This window comes from Mobula birostris, chromosome 7 (genome assembly GCF_030028105.1).
Source record: "Mobula birostris isolate sMobBir1 chromosome 7, sMobBir1.hap1, whole genome shotgun sequence".
Lineage (NCBI taxonomy): Eukaryota > Metazoa > Chordata > Chondrichthyes > Myliobatiformes > Myliobatidae > Mobula > Mobula birostris.
Window position 1 is genome coordinate 183753912 of NC_092376.1, and position 25095 is coordinate 183779006.

At 41.9% G+C, this 25095-nt stretch overlaps 1 protein-coding gene across 5 annotated transcripts in view; it reads right to left on the minus strand.

Annotated features, from left to right (window-relative positions):
* Nucleotides 1-25095, minus strand: part of LOC140200617 (protocadherin-1-like) — a 514369-nt gene that overhangs the window by 24058 nt on the left and 465216 nt on the right. Inside the window, exon 4 of one of the 5 annotated variants that reach the window (XM_072264182.1) lies at nt 19661-19712. The exons of the other annotated variants lie outside the window; for them this stretch is intronic. Within the exon in view, the coding sequence (XP_072120283.1) occupies nt 19672-19712 (41 nt within the window). The 3' untranslated portion in view covers nt 19661-19671. Of the gene's footprint in view, nt 1-19660; nt 19713-25095 lie in introns of those variants that run through there. 5 annotated transcript variants of the gene reach the window in all.

A 25095-nucleotide genomic window follows, 5' to 3' on the forward strand; every position in this document is an offset into this window, starting at 1 on the left:
TTGGAGAGGGTTCAGAGTTGGTTCACAAGGAGAGTCCGAGAATGATAGGGTTATCATACTGGAATTTAGAAGGATGAGGGGAGATCTCATTGAAACCTTTCAAATGTTGAAAGGCCTACTCTACTGGTCATCAACCTTTTTATGCCCAAGATCCCCTACCTCGGCCTTAGTGAAAGGCAAGATTGACCTACTAAATCGTTTAGTCACACGCATGCGCACTAGGCAGAAAAGATCGGAAGTAAAACCTCGCAACCCAGAAACAACCTCTCTTTACAAACGGCTTTCCGTAGCGGGAGTATTGCTATATTATCATTATCTTAATTAGTATTACTTATTTTTATAATGGTCACATTACAACACCTTTAATTCTATATTTCATTTTTTAATTTTATTTCAACACGAAAAATAAATGGATAAAAATTGACTGTTCCACTCAGTGTGATGACTGGGGCTGAAATTTGGCTCATAACTACAGACAGCCAGTTTGAGACGGTCTGTGAGATGTCTGTCAGTAAGACAGCTCCTGTACTTAGATTTCATAATTTTCATCTGTCGCAGCACAGTGCCCTCACAAACCTCCTGACAGACTGAATATTTGAATGGACAGTTTCCTTTGTTAGACTGAATGTTGAATCTGCCACGTTTTTCAGGTGTTTTGTATTGGTTAGCTGTTACTGAGACACTAATATAAGTTTCAGAGGTACGCAAGTTAATGACACTACTGTTTTTTGTTTCCCAGTTCTTTTACATTTGGGGAATGTTGGAATTTAAAGGGGGAGAAGTGTTGTAATGTGAACATCATAAAGATAAGTTAATACAAATTAGGATAATGGTACTATAGCAATACTCCCACTATGCAGCTACGGAAAGCTGTTTGTAAAGAAAAGTTGCTTCTGGGTTGTGGGGTTTTACTTCCAGTCTTTTCTACCGCATTGCATAGTGGGGGTGCTACACACATGCACACTGGGCAGAAAGAACGGAACTGAAACCCCGCAACCCGGAAACAATCTCTCTTTACAAACAGCTTTCAGTAGCTGGAGTATTGCTATATTACCAGTATCCTAATTAGTATTACTTATTTTTATAATGCTTACATTACAACAGTATTTGTGTATTTATTTATTTTTCATTTTTTTGGGGATCTACTGGGAAAGTCTCAAAGATCGACCGGTTGGTGACCACTAGCCTAGACGGTAGATGTGGAAAGGTTGTTTGCCATGGCGGGGGAATTTAGGACAAAAGTGTTCAGCCTCAGGATAGACAGACAATTATTTAAAACAGATATGCGGAGAAATTTCTTTAGCCAGAGGGTGGTGAATTTGTGAAATTTGTAACTACAGGCACCTGTGGAGGCCAGGTCGTTGGGTGTATTTAAGGCAGAGAATAATACCTTCTTGATTGGAACAAAGGTTATGGGAAGAAGGCCAGGGACTGGGGCTGACAGGAGGAAATAGGATTAGCTAAAATTGAATGGCTGACCAAACATGATACGCCAAGTGCCTAATTCTGCTCCTATGTCTTATGGTCTAATAATAATAATAATAATAATAATAATAATAATAATAATAATAATAATAATAATAAATAAATAAATAAATAAATAAATAAATAATACTAAAAACACAAGTTTCAGAGTCCTTGAAAGCGAGTCCATTGGTTGAGTTCAATGATTAACGTTGGGGTGAGTGAAGTTATCCACACAGGTTCAGGAGCCTGATAGTTGAAAGGTAAAAATTGTTGCTGAACCTGGTAGCATGCGACCAGTCTCTTCCCCTAGCTATGCTGCAAACCTGTTCCATCATATCCTACAGGTGGGGCCTTTTATTATCATGTACCTAGCTGTGCCTGTGCTAACCAATAATTAATACTTAAACCATCATCAAACTATGTAGGATTGAATGCTAGCAATTTGTCTGCAAGGTATACTCAGTTTACAGAAATGGTGGTTACAATTCATAGGTGCTTCATAATCTTCAAGCGTTGGGACCCTTATGAAGCAAAACATGCTTTATAAATGCAATAAATACAACAGATTCTCTGTTATTCCTTTAGACTTCAGAACCACAGCTGTATGTAGTTGTACATTCAGTGGCCTGCTCGTTAATGCAAATATCTAATGTGCCTTTCATGTGGCAGCAACTCAATGCACAAAAGCCTGTAGACATGGTCAAGAGGTTCAGTCGTTGTTCACACCAAACATCAGAATGGGGTAGAAATGTGATACCGGAGATGTTGACCATGGAATAATTGTTGTTGCCCGATGGGGTGGTTTGAGTATCTGAAACTGCTGATCACCTGGGATGTTCACGCACATAATTCTGTCGAGTTTATAGAGAATTGTGCGGAAAACAAAAACCATCCAGTGAATGCAAGTTCTGTGGGTGAAAAAACCTTGTTAATGAAAGAGTTCTGAGTAGAATGGCCAGACTGTTTCGAGCTGACAGTAACGCAAATAGCCACGCATTACAACAGTGGTGTGCAGAAGAGCATCTCTGAATGCACAACCTGTCAAACCCTGAAGTGGATAGGCTACAGCAGCAGAAGACCAAACTAGTTTCCACTCCTATGGCCACATTATTAGGTACTTAACTGTGTATAAACAGCACAGAGTGTATCAGAATAGAGCGTTGCGGAACAAAAAGACAAAGGTCACGGCTAGAGAGTCGCGGAATAAAAAGACAAAAATCACGGCAAACTCAATGCGACAAACTAACTCATTGTTCAATCACTGGAATCAAACGGATTTAACATCTGCCTGACTTTACAAAAGCAAACTAAGAATTTATTGTCCAACATCTTAAGGAATAAGTTCTATCGGAATTCTTTTATTATTGTCACGTCCCAAGATAGAGTGAAAAGTTTCCATAGTGTTTGTACAGATCAAATCATTACACAGAGACTTAAGGTGGAGCAAGGTAAAACAATAACAATGCAGAATAAAATGTAAAAGCTACTCAAAAAGTGCAATGCAGGTAAGCGATAAAGTGCAAGATCATAACAAGCTAGATTGTAAGGTGAAGGCTCCACCTTATCGTACAAGTTTTCTGTCAAAGGTCTGATAAGAGTGGGGTAGAAATTGCCCTTAACCCTGGCGGGTTATGTGCTTTCAGGAATTTGTATCTTCTGCCTGATGGGAGAGGGGAGAAGAGAGAAAGTCTGGGGCGGATGTGGTCTTTGATTATGCTGGCTGCTTTACTAAGGCATCGGGAAGTATAGGCAAGAGTCCATAGAGAGGAAGCTGGGTCCTGTGATGTGCTGAGCTTTGTCCTCAACTCTCTGCAGTTTCTCGCATCACATGCAGAGCTGTTGCCATACAAGCTGTGATGCATTCAAAGAGAATGCTTTTTTATGGTCAATAGGGACAGGATGCAAAACAGTTTCTTCCCTGAGGTCATTAGGCTTCTGAATACTCTGCCACACTGCATTCATTGTGTCACTGGTTGATCTGTTCTGTACCTTACAATATTTAATTTATGCATTTTAGTTTGTTTATGTGTAATCCATCAGTAGATTTCATCTTTATTTTCTTAAGTTATTGTGTTATATATGTATTATGTATACTACAGTGAAGGTATAAATGTATATAGTTAAATGACAATAAATGTGACTTGACATTTCTTTATCCTCCTGAGGAAGTAGAAGCATTGGTGAGTTTTCTTAGCCATAATGTCAATGTAGTTGGGCCAGCACAGAATATTGGTACTGTTCACACCTATGATTGAGCTTTCAGAAGAGATAAGAAAGGAAAATAAATATTTCTGCGGAAGAGTAAGTCTAATGATTGAAACCGGGCTTTAGAGGAGTGGAGTTAACGTTTCCACACAAAGAGTAGGGGTGGGACTTTGTAATTCTCTAATGCAGAAGGCACTTAATGTAGGTCAATTGTTAATTTTAAACTTGGAATTGATAGGTTGCAGTTAACAAGGGATATGGGGTAAAAGGCGGGAAGTAGGTCACAGAGCAGCCAAGGACGGCACTACAGGCTCAATGGGCTAAATCGTCTTCCCTTCTTAAGAATGGAGGAGAGGAAAATGAACTTTGAAAGTTCAAAGATCAAAGTAAATTTATTATCAAAGTACAAAAAGTATATGTCACCATATAAAACCCTGAGATTCACTTTCTTCCAGGCATGCTCAATAAATCCAATAACCACAATAGAATCAATGAAAGACCCTAGCCACCAAGTGGACAACCAATGTGCAAAAGACAGCAAACTGTGCAAATACAAAAATAAAGAAGAAATAATAATAACAAATGAATAAGCAATACGTATTGAGAACATGAGATGAAGAGTCCTTGAAAGTGAGTCCATAGGTTGTAAAAACAGTTCAGTGATGGGGCAAGTGAAGATGAATGAAGTTATCCCCGCTGGTTCAAAATGCCATTTCTTCTCCCCAGACTGACTGCTGTCATCCCCTTTCATGAAACAGATTGCAATACATCAAAGTCGATGGGTAGTAATCTTTGAATCTGCACTGGAATTGCTTTGAAAATTCATGCGAAATCACCCAATCACCAGTAGAAGGAATAAAGGTAAACACTATTTTCCAAATGGGGAAAAAATTCTGAACTCAGAGGTACAAAGGGATTAGGGAGTCCCTGTGCAAGATTCCCTAAAAGCTAATTTGCAGGTTGAAGGCAAATGCAATGTTAGCATTCATTTTGAGAGGACTAGAATATAAAGCAAGGATATAATGCTGAGGCTTTATAAGGCATTGGTCAGACCACACGGAACATTGTGAACAGTTTTGGGCTCCTTATCTAAAAAAGGAGAGGGTCCATAGGAAGTTCATGAGAATGATCCCAGGAATGAAACAGTTAACATATGAGGAGCATTTTCATGGACCTGGGCCTGTACCCGCTGGAGTTAAAAGGAATGGTGGTGTTGGAAGCTCTTTGAAACCTGTCAAATGTTGAAAAGCTGAGATAAAGTGGGCATGGAGAGGATGTTTCCTACAGAAGGGGAGTCTTGGACCAGAGGCACAGAATCAGAATAGAAGGACATGCTTTTAGAACAGAGATGAGGAGGAATTTCTTTAGCCTGATGGTGGTGAATCTGTAGAGGCCAAGGCATTTAAAGCATAGTTTGATAGGTTCTGTTTAATAAGGGTGCCAAAGGTTATGGGGAGAAGACAGAAGAATGGATTGAGAGGATAATAAACCATCTGTGGTGGAATTAAAGAGCAGACATGATGGGCTAACTAACCTAATTCTGCTCCAATGACTTATGGCTTATGGTTGAAAAGAAATTGGAAACAAATGCTAGTAAGACACAAAAGCATTAAGGCATTTGGTTTGAAGGTTTTAAAAGCAATTTTATTTCATAAATTGGCCATATTGGCCTTGAGAGTCAAGTTGATAATATCTGAATATTCTCATTTTATGATTTGTAATAAAGGTTTAATTTAACCTGAGTATCTTCATATGCCATCTCGTTGCAGCTATCATCAGGCAGGACGTAGGCTAGTGCAGAAATTGCATAAGTCAGGAAATTATAGGCCAGTGACCTTCAGTGGTGAGGAAGCTATTCAAAATTATTCTCAGTGTCTGGATATATAAGTATTTAGATAGACAGAGAATGGTTAGGGATTGTTAACATGGCTTTTTGTGTGGTAAGTCATGATAACTTAATCTTATAGAGTTTTTCAAGAAAGTTACCAAGGAAGGCAGTGGATGTTGTCTACATGGAATTTAGTAAGGTCTTTGACAAGGTCCCGCATGGGAAGTTGGTCAAGAAGGTTCAGTCGCTCGGCATTGAAGATGAGGCAATATTAAATAAGACCATAGCTTTGTGGAGAAGCCAGAAAGTGGTAGTGGAAAGTTGCTGCTCGGACTGGAGACCTGTGACGAGTAGCATACTGCAGGGATCAGTGCTGGGTTGTTTTTCTGCCATCAATATCAATGATCTCAACGATAATGTGTTAAACCGGATCAACAAATTTGCAAATGATGCCAAGTATGGGGATGTAGTGGACAGCGAGAAAGACTATCAAAGATTAAAACAGGATCTAGACCTACTGCTGAAATGGACTGTAAAATGGCAGATGAAATTTAATACAGACAAGTGTGAGGTGTTGTGCTTTGGAAGGAGCAACCAGGGTAAGTTATACATGAGTGTCATGTCCTGTGGGCTGATGGTGCATGGGGTATTGTTGGCAAGCAGTCCGATCCTCACGTGCTAGTTTGCAGCCGCAGGTGAAAGCACTCCAGCTTGTCTTTCTCCAGATGAACACTGGAGGGCTGCACGAACCAGAGCAGCGTGCCCCACATATCAGCATGGCCTCATGCCGTGCTACACCGTCACAAGCGTCTCTTCCCCTGGGCAGTTGCAAGTGGCAATCCTGCAGCATGAGGGGCTGGTCCGTGCACAGCCGAGGCCACACACCTCAGCTCCTCCCCCTCCCGCTGATGGTCTCGCCAATGATTCAGTGAACTAGACTCACAGTATTCCACACTACTGATGTCACCGGGGTCTGGACATCACAAGAGAAACGTGTGATATCTCAAGCAGAAGGTGTGATGTCACAAGCAGAAAGTATGATGTCATGAGCAAACCTGTGATGTCAAGAGCAAATGTGTGATGTCGTAAGCAGAATGTGTGATGAGACGAGCAGAAGGCATTGCAACATGCGATGTAACATGCAGATCTGACGAGATCATGCACAAAGAATAGGAAGTTGTAGATGGAAGGATAGTGAAGGTGTTTGTAACATGAGCAGAAGATGTAAATTCTTGAGCAGAAATTGTAAGGTTGTATTTAACTTATCCTGACTCTGCAGGCCATCATTTCCCTCATTGCAAGTTTGTTCATGGAAGTTTATATCAGTAGAGTTCCGGTACAGGGAGAGGCACAGACTGAAAAACAATAGCCACACTACTATATATATTTTTTCAAACTATATGCGTTGTGACCACTCTAGATGCACACCCAGTCCAGTATTGTGCAGGGAGATCACCATGGCAACCAGTGGGCCTGCAATTCTCAAGTCAGACAAGCGCCATCCTGAAAGCTGATTACAGGTTCTCGCCAGCGTTTTGGAACAACCAATTTGTCCAACAGGCGCATCATGCAGCACGCATTAACCTAGAGCTTCATTTCATCATTCTTCAGAAGAGCATCTAATTGCTGCTTCATGCTAAATAAACATCCAAATCTATTAGCAGGAAAGTGAAACTGTAACAACCTATCAGTTTCTGTGGATAGAATATAGAACGTAGAAGAGTACAGCACAGGAACAGACCCTCTGGCCCACAGCAAAGTGCCAAACCAGTTAATTTTGTAATCAAATGGCCAACTAATCGCTTCTGCCTACTTATTGTCCATGTCACTCCATTTTCCTCATATTCATGAAACTTTCTACACGTCTCTTAAAAGTCTAATGTCTCTGCCTCAACCACCACCCCAGGCAGTGTATTCCAGACACTCCCCACTCACTGAGTAAAATGCTTGCCCCTCACATCTCCTTTGGAATTACCCCTCTCACTTTAAATGCTTGCCACCTGGCTTTAGACATTTCAACCCTGGGAATGTCCATTCTGTCTATGCCTCTCATTATCTTATAAACCTCTATCAGATCTCCCATAGATGGACCGTACCTTATAACAAAATAACACACAAAATGTTTGCAACTTCTTAACAGCTGCTTGGAAAATAGTTTGCATGCAAATATGTGAATGAACTTGCACTAGACGTGACTATAGGATGGGGAAACATAATTATTACTTGTATACTTCTGTCTCTTCAGGTAAAGTCCAGGCACTTGACTGCCCTCTAAGCTGCCTCACTGCAGAAGCTTCAGGTGTCAATGTGACACATCATGAAACACTCAATCTTCTACAGATGCACTGTAGGAGGTATCCTGGCTGGGACTGGTTTCTTCATGGCTTGCAGTGGGAAGTTCAACACTCAAGGGACTGTACAGGGTAGTGCACACACCCTGTTCCATCCTGCGTGCAGCACTCCCCACCATGGACAGCACCATCTCAAGAATGTAGTAGATAAAATTATGAGGGGCATAGATAGGGTAAGTGCAAGCAGGCAATTTTTCCACTGAGGTTGGTTGAGACCAGAACTAGAGGTTAAGACGAAATGTTTAAAGGCAACTTGAGGAGGAACTTCTTCACTTGCCGAGTGGTATGACTGTGTAATGAGCTGTGATGGATACGGGTTCCATAAGATATAGACAGGAGGCATACGGAGGGCTACGGTCCAGGTGCGGGTTGATAGAACAAGGCAGATTAAGTGTTTGGCACAGACTATTTGGACCAAAGGGCCTTTTTCTATGCTGTAGTGGTCTGCACTCTTTCTCATTTACTTGAGAGGGTAGACAGGCTCTAAAATACACATTTTATATCAAAGTTTAAAGAAAATTTATTATCAAAGTGCACATATGTCACCAGATACAACCCTGAGAGTCATTTTCTTGCGGGCATACTCAATAAATCCATAATAGAATAATAACCGCAAGAGCATCAATGAAAGACCACACCGACCTGGGCACTCAACCAGTGTGCAAGATCAATCTGCAAATACAAAAAGAAGGAAACAATAAACAAATAAGCAATAAATATTGAGATTGTGAAATGAAAAGATGAAGACAAGCAGGTCCCAACCGTAAGTGAACTACGAACCTTTAACGACAATATTCTGCTTCAAGCCCCAAACCAACTAACCTACATACAACCTCATTCAGAAATCCCACCTCTGTGTCTCAAACACAAGTGTTCTGTTTCCACTTATTAAGTCAAAGATGATGACAATAAATACTTCTGAGCCACTTAAATTGATTAGAAGAGTTTCAGATGCGCTACTCCAGATTCAGATCCAAGGAAAAAGCTGTCCCACAGGGATGGTAACATCTTTTTTAGCTAAAAGGTTTGCTGACAGAAAATGAGTGCAATTGGCTTTCAACTGTAAGTGCCTGAAAATAACTCCAGCAGCCTAACTCTTCCAATTAGGCAGAAAGGTCACTGGGGATCAAAGTGTCAGGGGTTCTCCTTGTAGCTTTAAAGATCACTTTTGAGTTTTTAAAAAAAACTGGTTCAAAAGGCTAGAGGATGGAGAACAACAGGGAAAAAGATTCCGGAAACTAGGGAAGGGATCGCAGTTTCTCACAAGGCAATGAAAATAAGTTCAAGTGAAATGTTCAAAAGTGGATTGGAAAAATACCTGAACACAAAAAACCCACAAAAAAACACGAAGGTATGTGGGAAAAAGTAAGACCAGCTGGTTAGATCTTCAACAGCATTTAAATAACATTTGGATAAGTGCATGGATAGGGGAGGGTTTAGAGGGATGTGGCCCAAACCTGGGCTAATGGGATGAGTCTGATGGGCACCATAGTCAGCATGGACAAGTTGGTCTGAAGGGTCTGCTTCTATACTCTATTACTCAATGCCTCTTCAAAAGATCCAGGTCAAAATCAAAGGACTGAATGGCCTCATCTCTATTGTGTTTGTCTATTACTCTGAATTATAGTCTGAGCCTGTGTGATTGCCAAAGGCTATTCTGTCAGTCTGAGGCCAGAGCTCCTGGTTTATCCTTCGATCTATAAGGAATCCGTTTTGCCAAAAGGTCATAGATCTGAAACATTGTCTGTTTATCTCTACGAATGCTGCCTGATCCGCTAAGTATTTCCAGAGCTTTCTGTTTCTCTTTCAGATTTCTAGCAGCTTCTGTACTTCTTTCTAAATGTTTCAATTAGACTCCAACTGATCAGGACACTGGATGTAGACTGACAGATACTGGAAAGTCACAAGTGATTAGAGAAAATGTGACAATGATTTTGTTATTCATTAACCTTGAGAACTGTATGAAATAGGATCTGTGCACACTGATCCAATGAATTCCAGTAAGAGAGCACACCACTAGGTTCAAGAACTTTTATCCAATCAGCGTGGATAACTTCACTCACCTTAACACTGAACCAACGTACTCATTTTCAAGGACCTATAACTCATGTTTTCATCATCCATCCATCAATTGCATTTGCTCAGTTTGTCTTTTGCACATTGGTTGTTTGTCAGTCTTTGTGTGTAGTTTTTAATTGATTCTAGTGTATTTCTTTGATCTACTGTGAATGCCTGCAAGAAAGTGAATCTCAGATTAGTATATGGTGACTCAGAGTAGTATGTGTTGGCGCGTGGCCATGTGGTTAAGGTGTCAGTCTAGTGATCTGAAGGTCACTAGTTTGAGCCTCAGCTGAGGCAGTGTGTTGTGTCCTTGAGCAAGGCATTTAACCACACATTGCTCTGCGACGACACCGGTGCCAAGCTGTATCGGCCCTAGTGCCCTTCCCTTGGACAACATCGGTGACGTGGAGAGGGGAGACTTGCAGCATGGGCAACTGCCGGTGTTCCATACAACTTTACCCAGGCCTGCACCCTGGAAACCTTCCGAGGCGCAAATCCATGATCTCATGAGACTAATGGATGCCTATGTGGTGACATACTGAATATATTTATTTATTGAAATGCAGTGTGGAATAGGCCCTTCCAGCCCTTCGAGCCGCACCACCCAGCAGCTCCCAGTTTAACCCTAACCTAATTACAGGACAATTGATAATGGACAATTGAACCTACTAACTGTGAGAGGAAACCCGAGCACCTGGAGGAAACCTACGCACAGGGTCATGGGGAGAACGTATAAACTCCTTACAGGCAGTGGCAGGAATTGAACCCAGGTCACTGATACTGTAAAACATCGTGGTACCACTATGCTACTGTTGCATTTCCCCCTCCCCCCACTCCCTCAACAATTATACAGTCTCAGGGTTGTATACAGTAGCATACTTTGATAATAAGCTTACTTTGAATGTTAAACTCTGAAACAGTGATTTATAACTATGCAGTTCTGATCGAGAAAATGCATGAGAGAAGCAATTTGATTACGCAGTAACAGGGTTGTATACAGTGACATATTTTTATGATAAATGTACTTGGCAATTTGAGGGGGGGATAGAGAAAAAGCAGTGGAATGAGAGAGAGAGTGATAGAATCAGCAGAAAAAGTATAATCAAGAGAAACTGAGAAGAGAGTGGGTGGGAAAGAATGGGAAAGAGAGTGAGAGAGAGATGAAGTTAGGTGATTAAGAGGATAAGAGGTAGATATGTAGAAAATGACAGAAGAGATAGTAGAAGGTAGAAATTGGAGCACATGGAACCTTGGGAAGAACTCAGTGGGTCAGGCAGCATTTGTGATCTGTTGCACCTTGGTAGGACAAATGCAAGGAGACAGTACTGGGCAGAGATATCTTGGGGCCCAAGTTAATAGCTCCTTGAAAGTGGCTACACAGGTCAAAAGGGTGGTTAAGAAGACCTATGGAATGCTTGCTTTTATTAGTTGAGGTATTGAACTTGAAAGTCAAGAGGTTATCTTGCAACTTTATGGAATAATGGATAGGCCACATCAGGAGTATTTCATACAGTCCTGGTCCTGGACCCATTACAGTAAGAAGGCTGAGGCTTTGGAGAGGGTGCAGAACAGGCTTGCCTGGTTTGGAGGGTATGTGCTATCAGGAGAGGCAGATAAACTTGGATAGTTTTCTCTGGTGTGGTGGAGGCTCAGGGACAATCTGATAGAGGTTTAGAAGATTATGAGAGGCAAAGATGGAGTAAGGGAGTATCGTTTTCCCAGGGTAGAAATGCTTCATGCCAGAGGGCATGCATTGACAGTGAGAGAGGGTAGGTTCAAGGAGGATGTGAGAGGTGTTCTATACTCCGAGAGTGGTCGATGCCTGGAATACTTTGCCTGAAATGATGGTAGAGGCAAATACATTAGAGATTTTTAAGCGACTTTTAAATAGGCACATGAGTATGAGGACTATGGAAGGATACGTTTGGGTAGGAGGTTTTGGAGGTTCTTTTAGAGGAGCTTTTTAGCTGGCTTGGAACAATATTGTGGGCCAAAGGGCCTATTTCTATGCTGTATTGTTCTATGTATATGTCTATCAGCGGAGAGAAATGACCAGTCAAAATTTTGGGTCGAGAACTGTCACCAGATCCACCCAAAACATTGACTGTCCATCTCCCACCATGATGCTGAGTTCCTGCAGAAGCTTTTTTTGAGTTCCTGCAGAAGCTTTTTTTTGGGTGAGAGAGGCTGTCAGATGGAGAGAACGATAGTTAAGGTTTCAGATAAAAGGAAAGAGAAAAAGAGAGAATGAGAGTGAAAGAGAATTAAGACAGAGACAAAACGAAGGACTGGTCTTCAAATACAATAATTTTAGTGAATTCAATTTCATTACAGAGCAGATCAAAGTCAATTCTATCTTGAAAATTACATTTGATTGAAGGAATTGGCATTTTATGTCAATTTTAGAAGTCTACCAAGATGCTGCATTTCAAACAGGAGCATGATAAAGTACAATGATTATAAGAAAAGATAGCTTATATAATGGAATGCTGTGAGGTGTCAGATCTGAAAATAGCAACCATTTTAAAATCAATTTCATTTCAAACTAACAATCTCCCCTACTGGGTTTAAGAATATTGCTGCCGTCACACACATTGAATAATATACACACCTGGGAGAAGTTTTAGAAACAGTATTCATTTTTGATGTCATAGAGTCACAGAACACTACAGCGCAGAATCAGGACCTTTGACCCATCTAGTCTGTGCCAAAGTATTACTCCGCCTAGTCCCATTGACCGATACAGATACAAAGCCAATGAAATGTGGTTAGCATTTAACCAGAAATGCAAAGAATAGTGTTATTTACAAAATAACTGCAAATAAAAAGTAAGTGCTACAGCACACAAATATAAAAGTACTGAGACAGTACAATACGGATGCAATACTGCTTAGCGCTGTGATGTGAGGTTCAGCAGGGTCACAGCCTCAGGGAAGAAGCTCTTCCTGTGCCTGCTGGTGTGGGAATGGAGGCTCCTGTAGTGCCTACTGGATGAGAGGAGAGTAAAAAGTCCATGGTTAGGGTGAGATGCATCCTTGATAATGCTTTTCGCCTTGCCCAGGCAGCTTTTATGGTAGATGTTCTCAATGGTGGGCAATTGGGTGCCGATAATCCGCTGGGCAGTTTTCACCACACGCTGGAGTGCTTTGCAGTCCGATACGGGACAATTGCCATACCACACTGAGATGCAGTTGGTGGGTATGCTCTCAATGGTACAGCAGTAAAAGTCCGTCAGTATCCTGGGACAGAGGTGAGCTTTCTTGATGCTCCACAGGAAATAAAGGCGCTGTTGCGCCTTTTTGATCAGGATGGAGGAGTTCAGGGACCAAGTGAGATCTTCGGAAATGTGGACACCAAGGAATTTGAAGCTTGATATACACTCCACTACAGCTCCGTTGATGTAGATGGGGACGTGAGTGTGGCTCCCAGCATGCCTGAAGTCCACAATGATCTCCTTGGTCTTCTGGGTGTTAAGGGCCAGGTTGTTGCATTTATCCTGTCTATGTTGTTGTTGAGTGCCACCGAGTCGCCATCGACTCAAGGCGACCTCATGGATAGTGTAGTTGATAATGCGGAAGTAGATTACCAGGCCTTTCTTCCACATAGATACTGCTGCTGCCCAGGTTTAACCCGGCTGGATTCAAACTCAGAACCATCCGCCTTGAAGTCCTGTGCTGATGCCACTGGCTGGCCCTATCTATATCCCTCATAATTTTGTATACCTCTCAATCTTCTACTTTCCAGGAATGAAGGCCTAATTTATTCAACTTTTCACTATAACAGATCCCCTGTAGATTTCCCCTACACACTTTTGATCTTACTAATGCCTTTCCTATAGAAATGTCTGCTGCTTATTTGCATTCGTCTCCTGGAGAAGGTCATTCTTGAGTGGGCTTTTCTGGTAGTCTATATCCCCACCCAAGAATCTAATGCTAATTTGTTGATGATCTGTAGGGGTAATGACACATCTAACCTGATAACAGGATCATTTTTGTTTCCATGAAGCAGTCATGAAGAGTGAACCAGTGTGGTTCAGTAGAGTAGCTCCATCATAACCCCATCAACATCAATCCAGTCCCGACTTCAGGTGCTGTACATGTGGAGTTTGCTTGTCCTCCCTGTGTGATAGTCATAGTCATAGTCATACTTTATTGATCCTGGGGGAAATTGGTTTTCGATACAGTTGCACCATAAATATTAAATAGTAATAAAATCATAAATAGTTAAATAGTAATATGTAAATTATGCCAGGAAATAAGTCCAGGACCAGCCTATTGGCTCAGGGTGTCTGACCCTCCAAGGGAGGAGTTGTAAAGTTTGATGGCCACAGGCAGGAATGACTTCCTATGACGCTCTGTGCTGCATCTCGGTGGAATGAGTCTCCGGCTGAATGTACTCCTGTTCCCAACCAGTACATTATGTAGTGGATGGGAGACATTGTCCAAGATGGCATGCAACTTGGACAGCATCCTCTTTTCAGACACCACTGTCAGAGAGTCCAGTTCCATCCCCACAACATCACTGGCTTTACAAATGAGTTTGTTGATTCTGTTGGTGTCTGCTGCCCTCAGCCTGCTGCCCCAGCACACAATAGCAAACATGATAGCACTGGCCACCACAGACTCATAGAACATCCTCAGCATCGTCCAGCAGATATTAAAGGACCTCAGTCTCCTCAGGAAATAGAGACGGCTCTAACCCTTCTTGTAGACAGCCTCAGTGTTCTTTGACCAGTCCAGTTTATTGTCAATTCGTATGCCCAGGTATTTGTAATCCTCCACCATGTCCACACTGATCCCCTGGATGGAAACAGAGGTCACCGGTACTTTAGCTCTCCTCAGGTCTACCACCAGCTCCTTAGTCTTTATCACATTAAGCTGCAGATAATTCTGCTCACACGATGTGACAAAGTTTCGTACAGTAGCCCTGTACTCAGCCTCTGTGTCAGTGACTGAATGGGTTTCCTCTTGATGCTCTGGTTTCCACCCACATCCTATCAAAATGTGCATTGGGAGGTTAATTAGTCAGTGTAAATTGTGCAGAAGGTGAGTCCACATCCCATGGACTACCTTTTACGGTCTCTACAACTGGTGTTCTCATTATTTACTGCTTTTTAAAAAAATTAATATGGTTCTTTCCTGTTTTGTATTTGCACAGTGAATGTTTGTCGTGTATGGTTTTCCATTGATTCCATTATATTTCTTTTGTATTTACTGTGAATGCCCACAAGAATATGAATCTCAAGGTTGTATATGGTGACATACTAGTACTTTGATAATACATTTATTTGAACTTTGAGTTGTAAAATCTAGCTGAGTTGATGTGATGTAGGGACAATGGTTTAAAGATAAATATTGGCTTAATTTCTCACATGTTTCTCTAAACATCAAAACATACAGTACATCAACAACCAGCACAGTCCAAGATGTGCTAGAGGAAGGCTACAAGTATCACCATGCTTCCAGTGCCAACATAGCATGGCCACAATTTACGAACTCTAACTCATACGTATTTCTTTTGAATCTGGGAGGAAACTGGAGCACCTGGAAAAAAGCTACATGTTCACTGGGAGATCAGACAGTGAAAGGGATTGAACCCCAGTCTTGCAGATGGGACAGTAAGGTGCTAACTGCTACACTACCATGCAACCCTTGGTACTGTACAATGGGTTATAAGAAAAATAGTGGGCAGTATGGTTGCCCTCTCAGCCAGTATCGACTTGATGGGAAAAATCACCTCCTTAAGTAAATATGAATGTGTGTCAGTTCCTGATCTGGTTTGTAACATATGTTGGCCACAGTACATTAATATCTCAAATTGAGAAGTTTAATCTTTATGTTCAAAACATGATTGATAAGGCAGATTTGTAGATGTTGGCTTCATGTACCCTAGCCAGGAATTTGATATGTTAGGTTGGCCCAGAATTTAGAACACTAGAAATAGCAATTTGGATATAAAAAATTGGCATGGTGGAAGAAGGCAGAGGGGTGGTATTGGAGAGTTGCTTTTCATATTGGAAGCTGGTATACACAGCAATTTTTGATGGATACTTTATTGCTCGTCATATTATTTATATATATGATTTGACAGGGAATGCAGATGCCATGTTTGCAAATTTATAAGTTTGCAAATGATGCCTAAATGGTGCCATAATGAAGAGCAAAGAAGGTTGTCTAAAGTTACAACAGGATATGGGTCATTTAGGGTGAGTGGGTAAAGAAGTGGTGAATGGAATTTAATGCAGACAAGTAAGAGGTGAAATATTTTGAGAGGTTAAACCAAGCCACGATATGTACAGTGAATGGTAGGGCCCTGAGCAGTGTTATTGAACAGCAACCTTGGGGGAAAGTCCATAGTTCTCCGGAGGTTCAAAGTTCAGAGTAAATTTTTTATCAAAATAAAGAGCTGCGCAAAAGTCTTCATCACCTTAGTAGTATATTTGTGCCTAAAACTTTTGCACAGTATGGTATTTGTCAAGGTAATACTCTGGTTAAGATTTCCATTGCTATGCTAGTTCATATTAGCAGATTTCTGTAAAAGCATTGGAAGAATGGGCAAAGAAGTGGCAAATGAAATACAATGTTGGAAAGTGTATGGTTATGCACTTTGGTAGAAGAAATAAATGGGCAGACTATTATTTAAATGGGGAAAAAATTCAAAGTTCTGAGATGCAACGGGACTTAGGAGTCCTCGTACAGGATACCCTTAAGGTTAACCTCCAGGTTGAGTCGGTGGTGAAGAAGGCGAATGCAATGTTGGCATTCATTTCTAGAGGAATAGAGTATAGGAGCAGGGATGTGATGTTGAGGCTCTTTAAGGCGCTGGTGAGACCCCATTTGGAGTACTGTAGGCAGTTTTGGTCTCCTTATTTAAGAAAGGATGTGCTGACGTTGGAGAGGGTACCAAGAAGATTCACTAGAATGATTCCGGGAATGAGAGGGATAACATATGAGGAACGTTTGTCCACTCTTGGACTGTATTCCTTGGAGTTTAGAAGAATGAGGGGAGACCTCATAGAAACATTTCGAATGTTGAAAGGCATGGACAGAGTGGATGTGGCTGGCAAAGTTGTTTCCCATGATGGGGGAGTCTAGTACGAGAGGGCATGACTTAAGGATTGAAGGGCACCCATTCAGAACAGAAATGCGAAGAAATTTTTTTAGTGGTGAATCTATGGAATTTGTTGCCATGGGCAGCAGTGGAGGCCAAGTCATTGGGTGTATTTAAGGCAGAGATTGATAGGTATCTGAGTAGCCAGGGCATCAAAGGTTACGGTGAGAAGGCGGGGGGAGTGGAACTAAATGGGAGAATGGATCAGCTCATGATAAAATGGCGGAGCAGACTTGATGGGCCGAATGTCCAACTTCTGCTCCTTTGTCTTATGGTCTTATATACATGCCTGAGATTTATTTTCTTGCAGGTATTCACAATAGAACAAAGAAGTACAATAGAATAAATGAAAAACTACATGCAAAGTCTGACATACAACTAGTGTAGCAAATTGGCAACACAGGTAGATTAGTGAAGAAGGCATCTGGTTTATTTACCCTCATCAGCTGTGGCACTGAGCACAGTTGTTGGGACATCATGTTACAGTTGTATAACTTGATGGTTCAGCAACAGTTGGAGAACAACGTGCAGTTCTGGACACCATACTGCGGTTCAGATGTCTTTAAGCTCGAGAGTGTGCAGCAAAGGTTCATGGGAATGCTGCCTAGTCTGGAGGGCTTGAGTGAAAAGGATTAACTGACATTGTTTCTCTTGGAGTGCAAGATGCTCAGTGGTAACCTTACTGAGGTTTATATGGGATAGACGGAGTTTCTTTTCCCAGTGTAGTATGAAACTGAAAGACATGGGTTTAAGGGAAGAGGAGTAAGATCTGGAAGGATATAATGTTGGGGGAGTCTACAGAATGAGCTAGCAGAGGAGGTGGTGGAGGCAGGGATTGGGGCCAAGGGGTGAGCCGTGAACAGTCAAGAAACCAACACTCACATTGACCATTAACAAGGGATATGGGCCCCCTGACATCACTCAGCTATCTGGTTGGTTTGGACCCTGTGGAGACTAACGGGCAGAGCGACAGCCAACCAATCAGAATGAGTTGGACCAATAAATATATGAGCACTCAGCAGAAACAGCACTCAATTGCGCACTGATGATGTCACCACGACAGGTGACCTCGCGGCCTAACCTCCAGGCTCGTCAAACAACCCTACAAACAAAATAGGCGGGTACAATTCAACATTTATTTGGGAATCCCTGATTTAAAAGATATTTGAAGAGGTGAATAGGGAGATTTCAGAGAGATACATGTCAAATGCAGGCAAATAGATTCAGCTCAGGTAGGCACTTTGGTTGGGATGGATGAGTTGGGAGGAAGGGCTTGTTTCCATGCTGAATCACATCATTAATTAATTGGAATTCGATAGAAATGTTATTGTCACATGTACCAAGATGCAGTGAATAGCTTGTCTTTGAATACCCTTCATACAGTTCATTGAGGTCTCATCATCAATATTACATGCCGTGTTGCGTTCGCATGGGTGATCATGGTCTTTCCATGACCATGATTGTTCTTGGCAAATTGTTTCTCCAGAAGTGGTTTGCCATTGTCTTCTTCTGGAAAGTGTCTTTACAAAATGGGTGACCCCAGTCGTTATCAATACTCTTCAGAGATTGTCTGCCTGGCGTCAGTGGTCACGTAACCATCACCAGTTGCTCATATGACCATCCATCACCTTTTCCCATGGTTTCACATAACTCTGATCTGTGCTACACTTTGCCCAAGGGTGACTTCAGGCTAGCAGAGAGAAGGAGCACCTTACACCTCCTTTGGTAGAGACGTATCTCCACCCCGCCATCATTGAGGTAGGTCAATAACAGAATAAAGTGCAACAGCTACAGTGAAGGAACAGTGCAGGTAAACAATAAGGTGCCAGATCACAACAAGGCAGACTCTGAGGTCAAGAGTCTAACTTTTCCTTCTAGGGGATTATTTAATATAACGGTGAGGTAGAAGCTGTCCTTCAGCTTGGTGGTACATAGTTTGAGGCTGTTGTATTTTCTATACAAAGATAGAATGTCCGGGATGGGAGGGGCCTTCAATTATTCTGGCTGCCTTCTTGAAGCAGTGAGAGATATATACAGAGTCCATGGAGGAGCTGGAATGCTCTGAAATTCTACGAAATTCCCTGGGTATTAAAGACATGGCAGAAATGCAACAGTTCTTGCTAAGTAATTTTTCTCAGCCTTGGGATAGTGCGCCTAATATAGCACCGGATCGACATTGGGGAAGGCGGAAATAAATTGTGACATGAGAAACTGGCCCATGGGGTTATTTTTAATCGTATATTTATCTATAGCGAAATGAAGCAGGGAACAGTCCGTTGTCGCAGAGCTCCAATTGGCCTCTTGACCACCCGGAGCTGTGGTTGGAAAGGGAACATATCTATCAACGTTCTTGGTGTTAACTGCTTTATACCTGGGAGCCGCAAAGAGGCATTAAATGGACTAGAAGGTTCAGAGAGCTTCAGTGCAGGGAGAAAAAGGCTTTATTCTCCAGAAGGGATGTCAAAAATTATGGAACACTGCAATGGATTGTTAGGATGGGCAACAACAGTCTTGTACCTCGGGCGTGAGAGACCAGAATTAATGTGTGCATTCTCAGGGTAAAGCATTGGCCATTTAAGACTGTCTACACTTCTCACTACCTCAGTACACCAGCCAGCATAATTAAAAATCTTACTCACCCCAAACATTCTATCTTCTATCCTCTCCCATCAGGCAGAAGATACAGAAGTCTGAAAGCACATAGCACTAGGTTCTGTTATTGAACGTTCAAAGATTCTAAGTACATTTATGATCAAAGTATCGACGCAGTACACAACTCAGATTCATCTTCACCACAGACAGCCACAAAACAAAGAAACACAATGGACTCCGCTCAAAGAAAACATCAAACGCATAATGTACAAAAAAAAGAACAAATTATGCAAGTGACAAAAAACGAGCTATTAACACACAGAATATTAAACACCAAACGGCCACGTCCTTGAAACAGTCTGGGAATATTCAGTTTAGTTCCGTTCAGTTCAATTTAGTGCCGTGTTGTTCGTTGCTGGCAATCCACTGAGCTAGTCCACCCCAATCAAAATTGCGCAGAACAGCAATAAAAAAACAGGAGTAACCAGAAACCAGGAACACAGATTATAAAAACTGCTGTCCTCCAGAAACAAGTCTAATTCACAAACCGCAACTCTGGACCACATGATCTACCCATCGTGGCCCTTGCACCTTATTACCTGCCTGCGCTGCACTTTCTCTGTAAACGTAACACTTTATTCGGCATTCTGTTCTTGCTTTTGCTTGGACTACCTCATTGCACCATTGTAAAGAAAAGGATAGCCTGGCAAAGAAAGATTTTCACTCCCTCAGAAAATGTCACAATTTACCCATTCACCAGAAGAAATAAAGGCAAGTTTGATTTTATTTAGAGAAACGGCGTGGAACAGGCTGTTCTGACCCAATGCGCTGCACTGCGCCAGCCAGCAACCCACCTATTTAACCCTACCCTAACCACCCGACAATTTACAATGACCAATCAACCTACAAACCTGTATATCCGTGGACTGTGGGGGGAAACCAGATCACTCAGAGGAAACACAAGCAGCCACGCGAAGAACGTACAGACTCCTTACAGATGGCGACAGACGGAACTCCAACTCCTTGAGCTGTAGCATCATTGTGCTAATTGCTGCACTAATGTGGCCCCAGAAGTTAATGGGTGATGTAAAGGATGTGGGCAGTAGCGGGAGATGAAGGGGAGAGAGTAACGTAACCAAATGAGTATTGAGGTGGCCATATCCTTTCTCGATTGGATGATATTGGACCGGTTAATTTCACAGCATTCAGCCACTCTCTTCCTGGAGGCATTGCAGAATTTATTTGTGTGTGATCATCTGTATTGATTGGAGCATAAAGCAACATCAACATTAACGACGAACACTCTGCTGGAGAAACTAAGCAGGTTGAAGAGTGGGGGAAAGGCATTGTTAATGTTTCCAGTTGAAAGTGGCTGTTGAGTGTTGAGTGGACAGCCAGAGACCTTTTGCCAGGACGGAAATGGCCAATACATAGGGGCAGTAATTTTATTTTTTTATTTTTATTTAGAGATACAGCAGGGAATAGGCCCTTCCCTCCCTTCGAACCGCAACACCAAGAAATACCCGAAAATCCCAATTTAATTCTAGCCTAATCACAGGACGATGACCAATGACCAATTAACCCACACAATACCTCTGTGGGAGGAAACTGCTGCTGCTGGAGGAGAGCAACGCATTGCGTGGGAAGGACATGCGGAGTATGCTGGGATTGAATCCCGATGCCCTGAGGTGTAATAGCGTCACGCTAACTACTACGCTACCATGTCACTCATAATCTAATCTGAAGATGATCGGAGGAAAGTGTACGGGGATGTCAAAATTACAGTAGGGCTTAATACAGAGAGGGGTAGATGCATGGAATGTGCTGCAAAGGGTGGTGGTAGAGGCAGATACATTAGGCACATGGGTGACAGAAAAATTGAGGGCAATATGGAAGGGAAGGGTTAGATCAAGGGTTCCACTGACTCTTCGGTTAATGGTAAGGGTCCACGGCATCAAAGAGGTTGGGAATCCCAAGGTTAGATTGATCAACATAGGGGCAATATCATGGTCCAAAGGACTTGTAATTCTATGTTCTAAGTTCTCCGAAACCCTGCATCAGGACTTGAATCATTGACAAATCCTCCCGCTACGCAGGTTCAGCTCAAGATACTGAGTTCTTCCAGCTAATTGTTTTTTTGCTCCAGACTCCAACATCTGCAGTCTCTTGTGCTTCTGTAAACAGAAATGACATAGCCTAGCCCAAGCATCGAAAGCAGTCACTTAAGCTGAATTTTAAGTTGCCAATTTTTGGACAAGTTTCAGAAACCACGTTATTTGCAGTGCAGTCATGCAGTGATCTGATCCCCTGAAGCATTAACATGGAGATAAGCTTATAGACTCTCATCATATCAGACAGAGCAATTCTTATCAGTATGAAGGTCTGCTCAACAACATCCTATCCATTTCACCTCTCCTCATCTGCTGTGCAAGCTGTGTAGGTTTACTGTGTATCAGCAAAAAGAGGAATCTTTTATAATCATTCCCTTTGGAAGGGCTGGATGTTTCAATCTGGGACAACATACAAAGAGCACTGGAGGAACTCAGAAAGCTAAGCAGTATCTGTGAAGGAAAATGGAGAGTTGACTTTCCATGAAGGAAAATGGAGACCCTTCATCTGGGCTCTAAAAAAAAATGGCTAAGAAGAAGAGACAGGGTCTCTTCTCTTGAGAAAAGATGGCAGGTGAAGGTTCTGATAGGGGTTTGAAGTTATGAGGGGTCTTAGATAAAGTGGACACAGAGAGTGTCGACTTGTGGGTGGGAGTCTAATATGGATGCCATTAATGTAAGAGAGTCATTAAGAAATCTAGTGGGAAATTCAGAAGAAACTTCTTTCAGATTCAGATTCATTTATTTAAAACATGCACATCAAAGCGTACACTGAAATGGATTGTTTGTGCTAACCAACACAACCTAAAGATGTGCCGATGACAATGTTGCCACACATTCCGGCATCAACATAGCACTCCACAATGCTCAGCAGAACAACACAAAACAACACAACAAAAACAGAAAAACAAGCCTCAAAATTTTATCCCTCCTACTCACACACACAGACTATCGTCCAAACCCAGCACAGGCCTCCATGCCTCTGGCCTCCAGACTGGCAGACAACGGGCATCTGACTTCCCCAGTGGATCTCTTTGATCAAAGAGAGATGAGAATGTGGAAACATCAAAACAAAATGAAGATACTAGGTATATAAATTGAAAAAGGAATTGCTAGAAACACTCAGCTGGTTAGCCAAGAGCAGTTATGGTCACGGAAAGACCATGTCAGATGAAACTGCACAAATGAACAAATGAACCAGGAGTGTGTGGTACATGAAGAGCCTGAAGCTTTGTTGAGGATCCCTACCACTCATCCCATCACCTCTTTGACCCACTACCATCAGGAAGGTGGTACAGCAGCATCAGGACTAGGACTGCCAGACTGGGTAACAGCCTCTTCCCTCAGGCTGTGAGACTAATGAATACCCTGGCATCACCGAGGTCTCGTCACTAGGACAGCGAGCTGTTTACTGTTTACCTGTGTTGTGCACTGCATGCAATTTGAATTATATTTTATTAACTTATTTGTGGTCAAATATGTGCTGTGTGTGACATATGTTGTGGGGGTGCACTGTGGTCTGGAGGAATGTTGTTTCATTTGATTATATATGTGTACACTCAGATGACAATAAACTTGAACCTGAGCAATGACCAGTCCCTATAGAAACAGAAAGAAAGAACAAGTTATTTAAAATTGGGGGGATTTGATACCAAGTAAAATAGGCCTCAAGGTGTCCAGATGGAAAAGATGAGCTACATAGTGAGTAGAGGGTGTGAGTTCGATTGGAGAATATGAACATGAAAGAGAGATTAGACAAATTTTGGTTGATTTCTCTGGAGCATCAGTGGCCTGATAGAAGTTTATAAAAATATGAGAAGTATAGATAGATACTCTCAGAATAGAGGGAGTTCCATTTCGAGCAGAGATGAGGAGGGATTTCTCTAGCCAGAGGGTAGTGAATCTGTGGAATTCACTGCTACAGACGGCTGTGGAGTCATTTGGTATATGTAAAACAGAGGTTGCTGGTTCCGTGATTAGTCAGGACATCAAAGGGTATGGGAGAAGGCATGAGAATGGGGTTGAAAGAGATAATAAATCAGCCACGATGGAATGGTAGGGCAGACTCGATAGGCCAAATGGACTAATTCTGCTCTTGTGTCTTATGCTCTATAGTCTGAATCATTTTCCCCAAAAATATTAAATAAAAGAGGGACCTACATTTGAGGTAAGAGGAGGAACATGTGCAGAACAAAGTTTTTTTTTAACGCAAAGAGTGGTCAGTGGCTGCCAGGTGGAAGGAGGTAGAATTGCAGTGTTGAGGGAGTTTCTACATGACCTCATGAAACCGTGGGTCACAGAGGGACTTGAGCCATGTACAGTCAGAAGGGGTTGAATTTAATTTAGCATCATGATCAGCACAGGCATCATGGGCTGAAGGGCTGGTTTCTGTGCTGTACTATTCTGTGTTCTATGTTAAACAGTGAGCAGGTCAGGTACTTTAATTATAAAAGTGGGAAATGGGGTTAATCTCAGTATCAAACAAGATGCTGAGGTAACTCAGGAGTCAGGTAGCATTTGTCTTTGTGAAGATCCTCTTAATTCCCCCACAGAGGCTGCCTGACCTACTGAGTTCCTCCTGCATCTTGCTTGTTTCTGCTGATTCTAGCATCTGCAGTCTCTTGTGTCAAGTAGTCCTTCTTCAGGTGGCATGGAGCCAAAGGATTGAAAAGATTACTTCTTCACAATGAATGTCTTTGATTCCGCGGTATGAAATACTTTTATGCTCACCGAGGGCCACTTATGGCAAAGCATGGGTACTGCAGCCATTCCTTCACCACTGAACACACATTTCACAATCAGAATCAGGTTTAATTACACTGGCGTATGTCGTGAAATTTGTTGCAATACATAATAATAAAAAAAACTACAAATTGTAATATGTATAAGAAAAATTAAATTAAGTAAGTACTGTAAAAAGAGTAAAAAAAACCTTAAAAAATTGTGAGGTAGCTTATTTGGGTTGATTGTCCATTCAGAATTCTGAAGTCTGGTAATGGAGTGTTAGTGTCTTCAGGCTCCTGTACGTCCTCCTTGATGGTGGCAATGAGAAGAGGGCATGTTCTTGGCGAGGGGTGTCCTCAATGATGGAATTTTATCATTTTTATTATCATTTGTAGGATCTCCGGATAGATAGATAAATACTTTATTGATCCCAAAGGATATAGCAGTGTCACAGTAGCACTACACGTGCACAGATATACAAATATTAGAAGAGAAGTAAGAAAGAATAAAAAATAAGTTACCACAAACAGTCTAACACAAGGGGGTTAGCACTTTCCTGGCTTTAGGTTGACTCATTATTGAACCTACTAGCTGAGGGTAAGAATGACCTCATACAGTACTCTTTGGAGCAGCACTTCTCTTAGTCGAT